The sequence below is a fragment of the Marmota flaviventris genome, chromosome 10 (assembly GCF_047511675.1).
Source record: "Marmota flaviventris isolate mMarFla1 chromosome 10, mMarFla1.hap1, whole genome shotgun sequence".
Classification (NCBI taxonomy): Eukaryota; Metazoa; Chordata; class Mammalia; order Rodentia; family Sciuridae; genus Marmota; species Marmota flaviventris.
In genome coordinates this window covers 43,770,465-43,788,437 of record NC_092507.1, presented here as the reverse complement: position 1 = coordinate 43,788,437, position 17,973 = coordinate 43,770,465, and the positions used below count along the sequence as shown (strand labels likewise).

Sequence of the window (17,973 nt, the reverse complement as noted above, 5' to 3'; positions counted from 1 at the left end):
TTTTTATAATGTGTTTTAGTCTTTCTCAGTAATGTTTACATACAGACTTGATATTTATGACCTTTATTATTTTAAAGCATTATTATTATTTAAAGCTCAGTAGTTATTGACTTTAAAGGGAAAAACATTAAGGATTATATTGAAATTACATAGTTTTATATAGTGTTTTTAAAAATCATGACTTTCAACTTAGTTTTTTTCCTCTTAAATTAGACTTAAACATGCACAATTTTAATATGTACCGTTGATTCTAAGTAAGTATCATGCCCATTTTTCTTCCATAAGGGAAAAATGGAGAAACATTCATAGATAAGAGAAAAAGAAGAAGGAGGTTCATTCAGTGCTGGCACATGGTAGTTTTCAGGTGTTTGGTTCAGATGTGTCCCTAAAATAATTTCTTACACAGATAGTCATTAAATGAGTGCCTGGTACTGTTGTTTGATTTTAGAAGGTAGAATTAGATGGTGACTACAAGAGGGACTGGGGCCAGAGAAGCCTTACCCTTCCGGACTCTGGCCTTCTGGCCTCTAGATTGCTGTGAATGTATGGAAAGTGGTTGGAAATGATGGTTAGTGGATAGAACAGTGATGATCGTAGCTCTCTTCCAGCTCTAGTCCTTAACTCCAGTCTCTCCTGTAAGAGGAGTAATCACAGTAGCCAGCTCGGTACAATGTGCTTTCTTGGTTGTCGCAGCCCTGATCAGAGCAGTATTGTCTTCCTTAGATCCTCAGATTGCCCAGACCACCCTGTGTATGGGGTTGGCAGGAAGGGGGAGATTTCATTTTATTAAAATTTTTTGGTAAAGTACCTAGTGGCTCAGTATTTCAAAAATATTCTTGATTTTCAAAGATATTTCTTTTAAAAATCTGGAATGTTTCTACCTAATTTTCATTGGTATCGTCAGAGATTCTTAGGTCTTGCTAACAAGCTTTGGTGACTTAATGGGGTTTTTTTCACATAAGTTGTACTTGGCCATAAATTTTCGTCTTGAGCATATTGTCAACTCATGTTTTGTGTTTTGACAGTGAAATTTGATCATGTGAATTTTCTGCATATGATCTAGTTTTAGAGCTTTTTAAAAACATTCACAAACTGGAGCTAGTAATGCTGGGGCCATAAGGAATTATTCCTTGAACTCAACAACATTTCTGTCTTTCTACTCAGATACAATTTAAATGTTTCTAATTTTCTAAGCTCAGTAATGCGAATGATTTAGCAACCTCTCTCCTTAAGATTGAAGAGTTTTCATCTGGTCATTTAAGAAGTTTCGATCCTTCAGTAGTTTTAGTAAAGAGAAAAAGGGTCTCTGTAGAAAGATTATCTTTTCCTCTCAGCAGTAGACATATTTCTTTATATCTGTGAAGGTCAAAGCTGAAGGAACTTTCCCCTCCTTCCAGGGAAATGACTTAAAACCAGAAAAACCTTCCAGATAGCATTCCTCCCTTTCCATAGCTAAGCATTGCCAGCTCTTCCAGTCGTTGCATCGTTGCATCTTTACTGCTTCTCTTTGCAGTCACTTCATTCATATCTGTGGTTTATAACAAAACTCAGAAAGAAACAAAAATTTTTTGGATTTATTTTGAGAGATTGGAAAGGAATATTCTTCCTTTTTTATTTCCCCGCTGGTCCCAGCAAATAAATTCTGGTGTACCATTATTCCCTTCCAGATAATAGCTTGCATTTTTACATAGCACTTGTCAGTTTACTAAGTGCTTTCACAGATACTCTCTGAAAGTACACATTGCTGAAGGGGGACAGTGGGAAGATCAAAGCCCCCTGGATATGGCTCCAGGCAGGGGGGTGAATTATTTACTGCCACTAAAGGTGTTTTTCTATGCTATGCCCTTTCCTGCCAGGCAGCAAGGTGGGCTGACTGGGGATTATGTCTCCCTGCCAGGCTACACAGAAACTAAGCAAAGGGTAAGACAAGATCACCCACTTCTTACTCCCCTCCCACCCTGAGCTACCTCTATTCCCCCAACTGATTCCCCTTCCCTCTGCTTTTGACACTCTTAAAATTCCCAAGTTCCACTGTTGTGTTCAGAAATTCTGACCTTTATTTCTTAACTTTGTTTCTATAGATTCTGCCAGGGTACCCTTGGCTCCCTTGGTCCTCTTTTCTTTCCTTTGCTTCTTTTATACCTTCCACTGTTCATCCCAACCCTTTCCCGCTTATTTCACTTCTTTTTTCCTTCAATTAAATTTTTTTAAATGTACTCATAAAAAAATACTAAACAAAAAATTATTTTTACTCAATTAGTTGTGTTGGATAGTCTTTAAGATATTATCTTTAGCTATGCCCTTTATGCTATGCCCTTTCTTGCCAGGCAGACTTTCAGTAAATATCAGTTCCCTTCCTCCTACTACTTCCCCTTCACGCTATCAGGAGACTCAAAGCCTCGCTTATACAGGTTGAATATCCCTTATCTGAAATCCTGGGACCAGAGTATTTCAGATTTCAGAGGTTTTGGATGTTAGATTGTTTGAATAGACTTTACTGGTTGAGCATCCCTAATCCAAAATTCTGAAATCTGAACTGTTCTATAATAAGAAACTTTTGAGAACAATGTTGGCACTCAAAAATTTTTAACTTTGGTGGCCAGATTTTTAAATTAGGGTCACTCAACCTGTACATAATTGAGTTCCCTCTGCTTGCCAAAGCACACAACAGAAAATAAAAGTAGTAAGGTGTCCTCAGTACAAAGAGTCTCACAGTGATATGGTTAGTAGAGGAGGAAGTACGTTTAAAAAGTTTTCTCCCATGCAAAATTTTTTGCTTTGGTTCTAGATAAAAGGTTTTCTGGAAAAACAAGATGGGCAAGGAAGTGGGGGATGTTTAGTTTAGAAGAGAGAACTCAAAAAATATGAAAACTTTCATAAGAGGATCATTACAGAGAAGCTTGAATTGTTTTTTTTTTTTTTTTTATGTCTCCTAAGGAGTTGTATGGAGACACGTGTTAGTGTGGTAGATCAGAGAACTTTCTTGTGAGAAGAGTCTGAAAACAGAATGTACTGCCCTCTGAGGTAGTTGATTCTTATCACTGGAAATACTGAGACTAGTAATTCATTTAATAAATGAATAAAGAAAATTTAGATATAGATTTGCAGGCCATGCCTGTTGACCTCTAAGGCTTCATGTGACATTAAGAATCTAATCAGGACATCCCATTAACTTTTCCTTATGAAGCCTCAACTCCAGAACATTATCAGCTATATTCATTTTATTTGTTTATCAGTCTTAGCAACTGGAGAAGGGTAATTTAAGTTTTTCCTGCAACTTGGCAATATAATGTTATAATGGAATGGAATCAATATCATATTTTCTGATTGCTAAACTTTAGAAACTATATCAGAAATAATTCTTAAATTCCAATTTAATATGATTTATTTTAATTTTATTGTATGATGAATTACCTTCAACAGGTAATTGTCCATGTCAAATATAAGTATTCTGACCACCCTTGACTTAACTGGTCATGATAATTTTTAATACATCTGCTTATTGCGAAAGGGCTCGTATTTATATCCTAATTTTCATAATTCTTTTGGAAGGTACCAGTTTGGACATAAGCCTTAAAGTTTTGATTGTTTTATTGTTCTGCAGCTTTTTTTAAAAAACAGAAATATTCTAGCTAGTCTTGCAAGTAGTCAGCCTTTAATATCTACCATTTCTGTGATTCTAAGATGCCAGTGATTGTACCCTGTATCACAGAAATAAGTTGTTTTTACAGAGAAGAGAAAAAGAAATTGTACATTTACCAGTCATTGTTTAGATTCACCATCCCAGGTTGAGTCTAAGTCTGCTTTTGAGCAGTTAGGTAGAGCTTCACCAGGGCACACTGCTTGTCATTATCTATAGTAATGCTGTGAACTACTCTGAAATTTTTTAGATTGACTGTATAATTTTTGAGGCATGTTGAAGAATATGGAGTTTTGTATGCTTGTCCTCATTCATAAAACTCAAGCGGTTTTTTCCTGTTACCAAGTGATGAATACTACAAGTTACACGGCTTCTTTTGAATTAAGGTGCAACTTAAGACAGAGACATTTAGTGATAAGCCCTTCACAGTGTTTGAGTCTATCACATCAGCTTCTGCTTTGAAAAATACTTTAATCTAAGACCACTGAAAGTTTTCTTTGCTTTTAATTGCATTTATGACCACAACAAGCTAGTCAGTGCTCTATCATAGTGTTATGTTTTTAATAACATTTAAGTAATAAATTAGTGATCCAGATTTAAGTTAGAACCATCCTTGTTCAGTAGTACATATACCAAGGAACAATTGAACTCAAATGATAGGTAGATGAACAAATACCTTATGTATACTCAGGGAAGGGCAGTTGTAGGAAAATTTGCACCCATGTTTATTGATTAGTAAGATTTCTTTTCACAGAATTGTGAGAAATATCAGTTACAGAAATGTTTAAATTTATGAAACCTGTGTCTTAGAATCCAGAAAATATGGTATTTGCTGATTGATTAGCTAATCTCTATGAAGCAAGGAAAATAGTATTGTTTTGGCAATAGCTTGCCCACATTTACATGTTCAGTAGTAAGCTGCTTTTCTGCCAGACAAAACAAGTATTTCTCCTCCCCAAATGGGGTCTTCATTTTTCAGAAAGACTCGATAAAACAAGAGTGATTTAAAATAAAAATATCAGCCTTTTAAATAAATGTTGAAGACTTAAGCTTTAATCAGTTTTTTGGTTAGTAGTCAGTTGATTAAAAGTGTTTAATCTGATATTTTTTTCATATTTTATAATGAAATTTCAGTTCAAAGATGTTTATTACAAACCAATTATCTTCTTAAAGAGTGCATAGTGAACATCAAACTTTTCAGATCTATACTCTGAAGATCTGGATTGTCATGTGCTAGTTTCAGAATTAATAAATTTGAAAATATTTTGAAAAATATAAATTACAGTCTGAGTAAAGTATCTGTAATAATTAATAAAAATAGTAATTGGGAGAGGGAAGGGGGAGTGTGGGGGATTGAGCCTAGGGCTTCACATATAACAAACACAGGCTCTACCTCTGGGCTATGCCCCCAGCCCCTTATTAATAAAATTAGAATGACCTCACAAAGTGGTTTTAACTAGGAGATATAAACAGATCATATTTTCTTTAATATTTAGACGATTGTCAGTTTGTTGAACAGATCATTGGTATCTTAATCATATAACTAAAGAAAGCCACTTTTTTATTCCATCTTACTTGCCAGCCAGTTCAACATTAAGCTGTTGCCATCAATTTATTTTATTGTGTCAACATGTCTTAGCAGCCCTGTGCTACTTAATCTATCCTCTGAAGTTGCTAATTCCTTGTTGTCTGTTTTTTGCTGATGTACCCCTATACATTCACTGTCACTTCACATCCACTCCTGTTTGCAGTTCTTGGCTTTAGGAAATTGCATGCAGAATAAGAAGTTGAAGATTGAATTATGAGTGCATGGAGATAAGCTATAAATGAACAACATGAAGATGAAATTATAGAATGTGTGACAACAAAACCTAATTGACTTGCAGATTTTTTATAGCTAATAAATTAATCTGCCATTAATTTCTAAATTTAATTAATACAACTTCTTTTTAACTCTAGTCATCTCAGCTTAATAATCCCCAGTTTGTTTGGGTGGTACCAGCTTTGCGTCAGCTCCATGAAATCACCCGCTCATTCATAAAACAAACCTACCAAAAGCAAGACAAGGTAAGAATGTAGCTGTTTTTATTATTGCACAGTTACTCGCTTAACCATTTATAATAACAAAACAGGGCCAAAACTATTGAATTTATAGTTATAGTGTATTTGATTTATAATCCTGAGTTTAAACATCATCTACCTGTTTTTTGATGTAATAACTGCTTTCCTTTTTATTTGCTTAACTTATTGAAATAAACCTCTTTTTTAAAGTCATGGAAATTTGAAAAAATTTGCAGATTTGTTTTATCATGCAAAAAGATTAGTTTGCCTAAGGAGCTAGTTTCCTTAATATAACAGAATATGGAAGAAAGCTCTGGAAAAGTGTACAGAAAGTAAATAGCTCTTTTTAAAAATTTTTCCTTTATCTTTTAAAATAAATAAATCTTTGGGTGCAAAAAAACTAGTAGGCTAGTTTATCAGCTCCTTAGTAAATATACATAACTAGATTGGTTTTATTTACTGTTAAATAGGAAATTTAAGTGAAGAAATCCTTGTGTTTGCTTTCACCTAGGACTGCATCCTAAAATAGAAGTTGTGCTTAAAACCAACAAAATAACCACAGATTCTCAAACCACTTTTCTTTTTGTTGTTTTTTGCCAAGAGTATTATTCAAGACTTGAAGAAAAATTTTGAAATTGTAAAATTGGTCACGGGAAGTTTGATAGCGTGCCATCGACTTGCGGCAGCTGTGGCTGGGCCTGGAGGTCTAACTGGTTTGACCCTAGTGGATGGTCGATACACTTACCGGGAGGTATCAGGCACTGTGTTTTTATTTCATGATTTACCACACTCATTTGGCCTTTTTCTACTTTTTATAAAAGTAATGTTGGGTGTAACTTTAAAGGGGTAGCATGAGCTGTATTGATTATGATTCAGCAGTTTTCTGTCCTGAATACAGTAATTTCAAAATTAAGTTTAGAAGGATGATATTTGTAAGTTAATTTTTCAGTAAATTGCCCAAGATTTACACAATGTTTTTGCCTAAAAAATTAGACAAAAATCTTAATTTGCCAGTTGTGAGATTGTGGTGCTTTACATTGATATTATTGAAATGATATTTTATTGACATCCAAAGTCAACTAAAATTGTAACAGACTTGAGGTAGCTTCCATTATGTTGAGCTGTCAATTGGTAAACAGATTTCTCACATTCTCTTTGCCCTAAAATTACATTAAGAAAAAGTTAAGTAAACTTGATTTATAAAGTTTAACGTTTTGTTTTAATGTTTCTTTTAGGTATAGATGCCTGGAATTAACTGGTTAACATTGTTTCTTTTTGCAGTATTTGGAGGCACATCTGAAATTTCTGGCATTTTTCTTGCAAGAAGCTACCCTGTATTTGGGTTGGAATCGTGCCAAGGAAATCTGGGAGTGTCTTGTGACTGGCCAAGATGTTTGTGAATTAGATAGAGAGGTAAGAAGATGCTGTATGGACAACACATGGCAGAAATATTTAAATGTTGCACTCTTTTGTGTCCGACATTTTTTTGTGTCTCAAGTCTTTAATTTCGAAACACTTTAAACTTACATAGGCATTAACTATATAGGCTAGGAATTTAAGTACTGAAAAAATAAGTGCATGAATTTTTTGATGATTTTGATACCATTTTGGTTAAAATACCAAATTCAAGTCAATACAGATAAAGAATTCCAGGTATATTTTAGTTTGTTATCCTCTCCCATGAAATTAATTTTAAGTTACTACTAGAAAACTTTGAGTTCCTTAAAATGATATCATACTCTCAGAAATACTTAAGAAAGAATCAGTGCCTGGGCGGATGTTTGAAGCTATAATTAAACAGCCAAAAAAAGGTTAAATCTGAAACAGAACACTTTGACATTTGCTAACAATGAATCTCAGTTTCTTCATCTCATTTTATAGAACAGTATTAGCTACTACTTAGGATTGCTGAAAGGACTAAGTGAGCCAGGGCCTGGCACACAGCAAGCTTAATACATGTTGATGGGAAAACCTAGATGAAAAATTCAGTGAAAAGTATGAGTGTGTGTATTTTGCTCATATGTTAGTTTGCTTCATTTAGTTTCAGAGTTCTAAACATTTCAGTTTTGAGTGACATCTTGGTAGTTACATGAATTTTTGAATCATTAAGAATAATGTCTGTTTACCTTTCTCATTGCACAGCATGTATCGTTAGTTATAGGGCATTATCTGTCTTAATCCACAGATGTGCTTTGAGTGGTTTACAAAAGGGCAGCATGATCTCGAGAGTGATGTTCAGCAGCAGCTCTTCAAGGAGAAAATTCTGAAACTGGAGTCATATGAAATCACTATGAATGGTAGATAATTACTTCACATTATTTGTTTTACTTCTTTAGAGGAAGAAATTTTATCCTTCCCTCTCCCATAAGCCTGTTAATCAGAAGCAACTAGCCAGTCTGGTATATCCTTTTAGAATTTCCCTTGTGCATATTTAGATAGATGCAGATAAACTTCTTTTTACATAAATAGTATCTTATGATTAATTTTTATATTATATGGCCTGATAGACCATATTGCCAGATTGTTTTTTGAAATTTCTTACTGCAAAAAGATTCATTAAGGTAAAAACTTTTCAAAGTTAGAGCTCCTTTCTTTTGTTTCTTTTTGTATTTTTAAAAGGGTGTGACCTTTACTACTTTATAATTCCTGAATGTTTTCATATCCTCAAAAAGAAACACAGCACCTTTTCATTTCCTACCTTGCATTATTCTCTAATCTCTTTACTTTCTTTATGGATTAGCCTAATCTGGCGATTTAAAATGGAATCATACTACATGTGACCATCTGGCTTCTTTCATTATATGAAAGTCTATGTTTTCAAGGCTTACCTACCTTGTATCATGTATTTCACTGAAGACATGCCATATTTTGTTTATCCATTTACCAGTTGGTGGACCTTTTTGTTACTTCTTTGGGCTATTATGAGAAATACTGCTATAAACATTCAAATTGCTTTGATATCTCATTAGCCTTTGAGGAACGGCCGGATTGTTTTACAAAGTAGTTGTTCCATTTCATAATCCCACCAGCTACGAGTTCCAGTTTGTCCACATATCACCAATAATGGTTAATGTCTGCATTTTCTTTTCTTTTTTAAGCCATCCTGGTAGATGTAAAGTAGTATCTTTTAAAGTTTTGAATTGATTTTCCCTGAAGACTCATGATATCAAGCATCTATTCATGTGTTTATTGGCAATTTCTGAATATTCTCTGAAGAATTATCTATTCTAATGTGTTTTCTTCCTTTTTTCTTTTTTTCCTCCCCTCTTATGATGTCGGGGACAGAACACAGAACTTCATGCATGCTGCCTCCCCAGTCCTTTTTATTTTATTTTGAGACAGGGTCTTGCTAAGTTTCTAAGGCTGTCCTTGAACTTGCAACTCTACTGCCTAAGTCTCCTGAATAGGTGGTCTTAAAGGCATGTGCCACCCTGCCCAGCCTTGCCCATTTTTAAGTTGGGTTATATGTCTTTTTATTGTTAGTTGTAAAAGTTCTTTATATAGTATGGATACTAGCTCCTTATAAGATAAATAATTTGCAAATATTTCCTCTTATTCTGATTTTTTTTCATTTTCTTGATAGGATAATTTGAAGCACAAAAGATTTTTATTTTGATTGAAGTCCAACTTACCTGAAAAATATTTTAGAGCTTGTGCTTTTTGTTTTTTTAAGTTTTATTTATTTATTTACTTACTTTTTTATTTGTTTTTGAGATGGGATCTTGCTGTGTTCCCAGGCTGGTCTCAAAACTTCTGAATTAAAGCTCTCCTCTGGCCACTGTACTACCACTACTTGTGCTTTTGATGCCATATCTAAGAAACCATTGTCAAGAGTTTTGTGGTTTTAGCTCTTAATGTACTTTCAATGTTTTACTTAATAGTGCATGACTTTATCTGACATTCTATTATTTCAGGTTTTAATTTATTTAAGACTTTTTTTGAAAATGTGAATCTCTGTGATCATCGATTAAAAAGACAAGGAGCTCAGTTGGTAAGTAAATTATTCTCAGATCAAATATAGATCATTTGAATTATCTAGTATAATAAGTTGTTGAGGCTGGCTTCAAACTTGTGATCCTCCTGCCTCAGTCTCCCAGGTACCTAGAATTACAGGCATGTGCCACTACACCCAGTAAATTATGTGTTCTAATTAAAAGAACACATGGATTTTAAAAAAAAAAAATCTTGATTGCTGACTTGGACATTAATGGCAGAGCCTCTCTTCAAGAGTGCTGGAGGTCACTGCTCAACTTCTCACATCACTGTCTTGGCTTCTTGCTGACTGGGGGGCTGCTGTGGCTAGAAGAATGTGGAGGAGGGAATAGCTCCATCTGGGCTTCCAGCTCTTCGGATTCAGTAATTACATGTCCCTTAAAAAAAGTAATGAAATCATCAGTCTTGGAATCTCAATGGCAGAGATTGGTAAAAAATTTAGTAATATACAACAAAGCAGGAAAATGGTGTTGTATGCAATGTATACAGCTTATGTTTATGTTTACACATGCCGCTTTACAAAGAAAGGTTAAGAACTAGCTTTTTCTAAGTCTCTCATTCAGGTCCTGACTTTCTGGGGTGGTAGGAATATTGGTAAGATCTTGTAAGTCTTCACTCTGCTATTTGTAACTGAGCTTTGGGAAAACCATATCTAGCCCCAAGATTAAATAACTGCTTCTAGCTTGACTCCATTTTCTTTTGAAGAAAAGCTCATGATAATGGTGCCTTATCTCACTCCTGTGCTGTGATTGTGGGGAGAAGAATCTCCATGCCTATCCTAGTTCCCATGGAGGTTGCATAGTGCTTCTGTGGTTGATTGCTTTTTTATTTTAAAGTTCCATATCAGGGGGCTGGGGTTGTGGCTCAGTGATAGAGTGCTCACCTAGACATGGGTTCAGTCCTCAGCACCACATAAAAATAAATAAATAAAATAAAGGTATTGACAACTACAACTAAAAAATAAATATTAAAAAAAAGTTCCATATCAGTACAATAGTGGTTTCCTATATAGATGGCTTTTTATGTCCTCATTTCATATTGAACTAAAGAGGTGAAGACTCATTATGTAATATAAAATACTTACTGTAATTTTGTGATCCTGGTGTGCTGTGTAATTCAATTTATATATAATTTTAATTTTCTTTTGAACAGTATGTAGAAAAGCTGGAATTGATAGGAATGGATTTCATTTGGAAAATAGCCATGGAATCACCTGATGAAGAAATTGCTAATGAAGCGATTCAGTTAATCATAAACTATAGTTATATTAATCTAAATCCTAGGTTAAAGAAGGTAAGTATCTAAGGAAAGAAACTACTTATACACAAAAAGGCAGAAAATTATATATATTTTTTACTGATAACTTGTGATCTTTGGCATATCCCCAGATTGGCTTATTTGTTTTGATATTATATCCTGAATAGTTACTAAAACTCAGTTTCAAAGCCTAACCTTAATTTCCATTTACCTTTTACTTTCAGGATTCAGTGTCTTTACATAAGAAATTTATTGCTGACTGCTACACTAGATTAGAGGTGAGTAACAACTTTCACTTAACCTGTCTTTGAAGGGAATACTTTTTTCCTATTTTTTTAATTTTATATTTTAAGATAACGCATAATACTGATGTTTGTGGCTAGACCTATTGGTGAATTTATGAAGAGTACTAGATTGTGGCATAGGGAACAGACATTTGCCATGTTGCCCCCAGTATAGAAATAAATTTCATAGGAAATCTTTCTTTCTCATTCCACCACCTGTATTCCCCACTCTACCCACCCTCCTCCTGGGTATAGGAACTATGTTCAGTAAACAGGTCTGTACATTCCACATTTCTAGCAGTATTTTTCTCTTTTTTCCTCTCCAGGAATTTTACGTAAGCATTTGTTTCCTTTCCTGTTCTTTTCCATGTTTCATGTAATTTATACAACAAATGCTCTTAAGGACCACAGCAGGATACTCAGTAGTAGGTGGAAGTGGTTGTCTTTGTTCATCAGAAACCTGCTGTTTAATATTATCTCCTGTATATTTCCAATGCCCTTTTTCTAGCATGATGGTTAAAGCATTGAACTGAACATTCATTTTCAGTTGAAATTTGTGCTACAGTTTTTTCTCATAAAGAGTATCCCAAAAGCATAAAATGCTTCTGACTAAATATCAGTAAGTTCATCTCAATGACATATATGTGCTAGAATCTCTGTAATATTTCCTAAATTATGGCTTCATTCAAATATGTCATCATAATAAAACTTCAAGTTTTGTAAGGTGCCAGGTAAGTGTTAACATATATAGAGCAGTAGTTCTCAGCTGGGTCTTACTTTCTCTCTCAGGGGTCATTTGGTGATGACTATAAGACATTTTATTTTTTAGTTGTAGATGGACACAATATCTTTATTTATTTATTTTTATGCGGTGCTGAGAATCGAACCCAGGGCCTCATACATGTGAATCAGGTGCTCTACCACTGAGCTATGGCCCCAGTCCCAACTATAAGACATTTTGATTGTCACAACTAGAAGGGGACCCGCTAGTACTTAGTGAGTGAAGGCCAGGGATCCTGCTAAACATCGTGCAGTACCCAGGACAGCCTTTTGCAACAACAAAAAAGTTGTCCAGCCCAATATGTCAGTTGAGTCCAGGTTGAGAAATACAGAATGATTGTTTCATATTTTATAGGCAGCCAGTTCAGCACTTGGTGGCCCCACTCTAACACATGCTGTGACCAGAGCAACAAAAATGCTTACAGCAACTGCTATGCCAACTGTAGCCACATCAGTTCAGTCTCCATATAGGTAAGTGATTAGAGTGTGTATTAGTTTTTTTAAAAGTTGATCTTTTTTTTTTCCCTCCTGTGAACATCTCTTAATTACTGATTCCTTATTTTGTCTTAAATTTGGTAATCAGTCATATCCTGAAGAATTGTATGTTCCCTGTCACATCTCTCAAAATCTGGTTTCACAGATCTATAGGTCATCACCCGAACCACCCAAACATTGCTCTGCCCCTCTTTTTACCTTATGGACAAGTTCTCTTGTTACTGGTTTTGATTTATTTTATGACACTTTTATTCTGTGTAATGTGAATAACCAACTCTTTCGGATGGAAAAAAGATATATTCATTATACAAAGAGTACTTTTTTTTTTTGAGTTTGAAATATCCCCTTCTTATGTAGCTTTTCTCCTTGGATAGTCATATCCATGGTGTTAATAAGTTAAGCAAAATGAAGTGGAAGATGGTGAATAACTAAAACCATGTATTATAATATAATCACAGTAAAATACTGTTTACCCAATATTGTTTTTTGAAATGATTTTTAGTGAGAACTTTATCCCCAAATGTTTGTTTAAACTGATCCAACATTGTCTCTTATTCACATTGATGTTTTCAGATAATTATCAGTGAAATCTGAATTTAGCGTTTGCTGAAGTTCTCCAGAATAGTAAGGAGAGACAACTCATGTTTAAGAACATTAGAATGAAGTAACTAAGATAACTTTTGTGGAATTTTATGAGCCTTTTATTACTGATAAGCAGCTCCAAATCATTGATTCCAGGAAGACTTGGCGGCCACTCACTCTGCTGCCCTCTGGTGATGGGTACTCAGATAACTCCTCTCTACTCCCAGAACAAAAGCAGCTTTTATTACTTTTTTTGTAATAAACAAATTAACATTTGTTTTTATTCACTATTGAGGATGTTGCTTTACTTTTCAGAGCCTTACTTTAAAGGGGGAATCAATGCAAGGTTCTTGTCCATATTCCTTGCAAAAATGAGTTGTGTACTGTGTAGCTGTACTTTATTAATATGAAGGAAGCAGATTAAGACTCTGTCCCCTCAGACTTGATTTTTAAGTGACTGATGTGACTACACATTCAGTTCATGATAGGAACAGTGATGTTTTTCTCATCTCAGAAGTATATCTCAAATAGGCTTATTAAGAATTTCTTATTACATATTTGTTAAATGTAGTCTATCTCTGTTATTCAGTTCTGTACCAATTCATCCCTCAGGTAAATCATTTATGAGCTGTTGAATTGGGATTTCCAAACTATCACTTCTCTAAATGAATGTACTTTTTTGGTTTTTTTCTTTTTATTAAAAGTGCTTTTTATTCTAAATCACTTTATATTTGACTGACTACAGAGAAAAACCACATGATTATTTTTAAATTTTTATTGTAAATTTTGAGTAAGATTGTATAATTTCACAGTTGTAATTGACCCAGAACATTGTAGTTTATCTCATTTTACTAGTTTTGAGAAAAATTTTATATCTGTAATTATTCCATATTGGTAATCAGTATGTCAGTACAGTTGTTGGAAAATGGAAATACCTCTTATCTGTTTTCAGAAAATGAACCTATTTGAAATGCCTAGAATTTCATCTAAGAGCTCTTGAATTTTTATTTCTTTCTCTCTGTTTTTTTGGTACCAGGGATTGAACTCATGGGCACTTGACCACTGAGCCACATCCCCAGCCCTATTTTGTATTTTATTTAGAGACAGGGTCCAACTGAGGTGCTATGCACTTCGCTTTTGCTGAGGCTGACTTTGAGCTTGCAATCCCCCTGCCTCAGCCTCCTGAATCTCTGGGATTACAGGCATGCACCATCATGCCCAGTGAATTATTTTTTAATATGTGTAGTGTTCTCTAAGTATGACACTGTGACTATATAAGCTGTTGAATATTGTGAGCCTGTTATTTCAAATGATAAGTAAAATTGTGTAAGTCTTCAACCAGAGGGTACCTCAGATTTCACTTTTTTTTTTTTTTTTTTCATTTTGCTCTTTGTTACCTCTGGGTTTTATTCTTTGGCTTTATTAATGCACTATAATTATACAGAAATTTGAAATTCATTGTTGTATATTTGCACATGCAGATAATATACTGGTAATTTGGTCAGTTTCATTCTCCAGTACTTCTCTTTTCCTCTGTTCCTCCCTCTCCCTGGTTTCCTTTTCTACTCTACTGGTCTCCCTTCTATTTTCCTAAGCTCCCTCCACTCTTTTTTCCTCATTAGCTTTCACATATGAGAGAATACATGACCCTTAACTTTTTGAGTTTGGCTCATTTTGCTTAAAGTAATGCTCTCAAGTTCCATCCATTTTTCCACAAATGACAGGATTTTATTCTTCCTGATGGTCGAATAAAACTCTACTGTGTTTTCTTTATCCATTTATATTTTCTTTATTCATGCATGATGGACATCTAGACTGGTTTCATGATTTGACTATTATGAATTGTGCTATTATAAACACAGATATGCACGTATCAGATCTTATTTTCATATAGCTTTTATTTATGATTACTTGTTTGCATTTGTTTTGTAATTTTCAGGCAGTTTATATCAGATTCCATATGTTTACAGAATTTTGTGCCATATTTTAGTTGTAAGATTATGAAAGTCAAACTCTCTGAATGTTCATTCTTGGTGGGTTGATGGACAAATAGACCCGGGGACCCAGATCCTCTATTTTTGAAACAACTGTTTTAAAAGAGAAAAAGAGATGTGGGGAGGGGCATACTTCTCCTCCCTTATTCCATCTTGGCACTTCAGCTGTGAGCTGGTTTGAACCATTGGGTAAAAAGGTTTTATCTTAGCAGATTTCAGTCTTTGTCCAGTAAGTCAGACTCTGGTTGTGGTTTTGGTGAAACAGATTAGAACTGAGCTCAGATCAGTAATTCATTTCAAATATGTGTAATTTTTTTTTTTTTTTTTAAACCATAGATCCACTAAACTTGTAATAATTGAGAGATTGCTGCTTCTGGCAGAACGCTATGTGATCACTATTGAGGTATGCCTTTCTTTTTTTAAAGCAACTTTATTTTATTATCATACTAATTGTGTAGGTATATATTTTTGACATGTTTAATAGTGGCACAGTGCATCTGACTTGTTTGACTTATGTCTTATTCAAGGATTTTTACTCTGTTCCACGAACTATTCTACCTCATGGTGCCTCATTTCATGGACATCTTTTAACTCTTAATGTTACCTATGAGTCTACCAAAGATACCTTCACTATAGAGGTGGGTTTATATTAAGCTCTGTAGCCAGTTTTATATCTTGTTACTTTCATAAGATTACTGTTAATGGAGATAGCTGCATGAATGATGATTCTCAAACCTGTTTGATAAACAAATTTAGAATAAAGGCCTGAAAGGAAAGGAAACCATGGGGTACAAGCAGATATATAAATAAATATATAATATAATGGCAGGTGGTGGTGGGTATTATAAAGAGTAAATAAAAATAAAACAGGATAAGGTTGGTGGAACTCTGGGGGTAATGTGCATAAGCCATTTTAGATAAAGATGGGCGAGGAAGGTCTTTCTGAGGTAGTGTTATTTAAAGACTTGAACAGAGCAATAAAATGAATGATATTTGCTTGAAAAAATATTCCAGGCAAAGGGAGCAACAGGTACCAAGTTGGGTATGGTGACTGGCATGAGTGGAGCACAGTGAGAAAAAGTGAGTGGAAGGCCCTACTATGGAGAAAGGGTTTGAGATGTTATTCCACATGTAATAGGGAGTGGTGGGAGTGTGGAGTAGAACATTTAATGTCAGCAGAAGGGAAGCCTTACAAGGCTTCTGCTATGATCCCAGCTTCTAGAAAAGGGCCTAGTCATAGCAGATGCTCACTAACAGTTGTTTAAGGAATAAGTAAGCCCTCTCACAACAGTTTTGGATTTTATTTTACAGGCCCACAGTAACGAAACCATAGGGAGTGTGCGGTGGAAGATAGCCAAGCATTTGTGCTCTCCTGTGGATAATATACAGATATTTACAAATGATAGTCTGGTGGGTTTAAATAATAGCTTCTGACACTTTAGCCTGATGTGAATACTTTCCTCTTCCTTTCCTTCTCAATAATTAAGAAACTACTTTTTACAGCTGACAGTGAATAAAGATCAAAAGCTTCTTCACCAGCTGGGCTTTTCTGATGAACAAATCCTTACAGTAAAGACCTCTGGCAGTGGGACCCCCTCTGGGAGCTCAGCAGATTCCTCAACCAGCTCCAGCAGCAGCAGCAGTGGGGTTTTTAGTTCATCATATGCCATGGAGCAGGTATTGAGTGATTGCTAAATTCCTGTTTCTAAATTGAAATCAATCAATATCTTTAGCCCATATAAATTTGGATGATTATGTCCTTTTTTTTCAGACAAGTTCTGACTCTTCACAGCTATTCACTGAGAACTTCTAGGATACGGCTGGGGGATGACATATAACTTACCAGTTTTCTGAGTCACAGAACCTTCTGAAGCACCAAGTCATTCTGCCTGTCCACACTGTCCTCTAGCACAACCTTCTTCCTAGAGCATTGATTTTTCCCTCTCAGCTGGGTCATTCCATTAACATCCAAACATGTTGTGTTATTTCTGCCATTGTTTAAAAAAAAACACAAGCTCTTCATTCAAATTTCATCTTCAGCAGTCACTGGCCTAATCCTTGAAAGAGTCGTCCAAACTTGTTTTCAATTTCCTTTTTGCCATCCTCTCTCGGAGACAGTCAGGCTCGTTTCTAGTTGCCTCCTCTACCTCTGAATCCTTATCTTGATGTTTCTGTGGAATTGATGCATACAGCTGCTTCCCCTTGAAAGTGACTTTCTGGACTCTCCTGACTACCCCATCTCTGTGGTGTTCTTTTGTCTCCTTTGCTGATTCCGCTTCATCTTCCTGATATAAAGGTTTTTCCCAGGCCAGTACTTGGAGCTCTCTTCTTTCTGTTCATTCCCTTAGTAATCTCATCTAGTCCCAAAGTTTTACATATTGCATATTCATTGACGACTCCCCAGTTTTTAATCTTTAGCTTAAAGTCAATACGTGGTTCCTTTTATTTACTATCTCCTCTTAAATGTCTACTAGACACCCCAAGTTAAAATCCAAAAAAATTGAACTTATGATTTTCCCTTTATTACCACCTTACTCTAATGCCATTCTCTTTGTTCTGTAATCTAGCCCTGTCTCAGATAATGCCATCTTCATTTTTTTTCTAGTTCCTCATGCCAACATTTTTAAATTCCTCCTTTTTTTCCCCTCATACTTGCGCCCGCCAGCAAATCCTTGAGTCTACCTTTAAACTACTTCCAAAATTCAGCTACTTTTCTGTGCCTACACAGCTTTATACTAGTCTAGGCGTCCCTTGCCTGAGTGTTTCAGCAGTTCCCTCAGTGGCTCAGCTCTTGCCCTTAATCCAATTGTCTCTTTCCTGAAGGGCACCCAGCAGACTCATGGTCTTACCAAACTTAAGTCAGATCATGCCACTCCTCAGCTCACAG

The 17,973-nt window shown here is 35.1% G+C and overlaps 1 protein-coding gene across 2 annotated transcripts in view; it reads left to right on the top strand.

The window, feature by feature from the left end:
• Window positions 1–17,973, top strand: part of Usp24 (ubiquitin specific peptidase 24) — a 133,709-nt gene that overhangs the window by 50,373 nt on the left and 65,363 nt on the right. For both annotated transcript variants that reach the window (XM_071617878.1, XM_027944930.2), the window contains exons 17-28: window positions 5,600–5,707; window positions 6,303–6,452; window positions 6,983–7,114; window positions 7,887–7,998; window positions 9,616–9,692; window positions 10,847–10,987; window positions 11,176–11,229; window positions 12,371–12,486; window positions 15,423–15,489; window positions 15,614–15,724; window positions 16,398–16,496; window positions 16,590–16,763. In XM_071617878.1, the coding sequence (XP_071473979.1) occupies window positions 5,600–5,707; window positions 6,303–6,452; window positions 6,983–7,114; window positions 7,887–7,998; window positions 9,616–9,692; window positions 10,847–10,987; window positions 11,176–11,229; window positions 12,371–12,486; window positions 15,423–15,489; window positions 15,614–15,724; window positions 16,398–16,496; window positions 16,590–16,763 (1,341 nt within the window). The remainder of the gene's footprint in view (window positions 1–5,599; window positions 5,708–6,302; window positions 6,453–6,982; window positions 7,115–7,886; window positions 7,999–9,615; window positions 9,693–10,846; window positions 10,988–11,175; window positions 11,230–12,370; window positions 12,487–15,422; window positions 15,490–15,613; window positions 15,725–16,397; window positions 16,497–16,589; window positions 16,764–17,973) is intronic.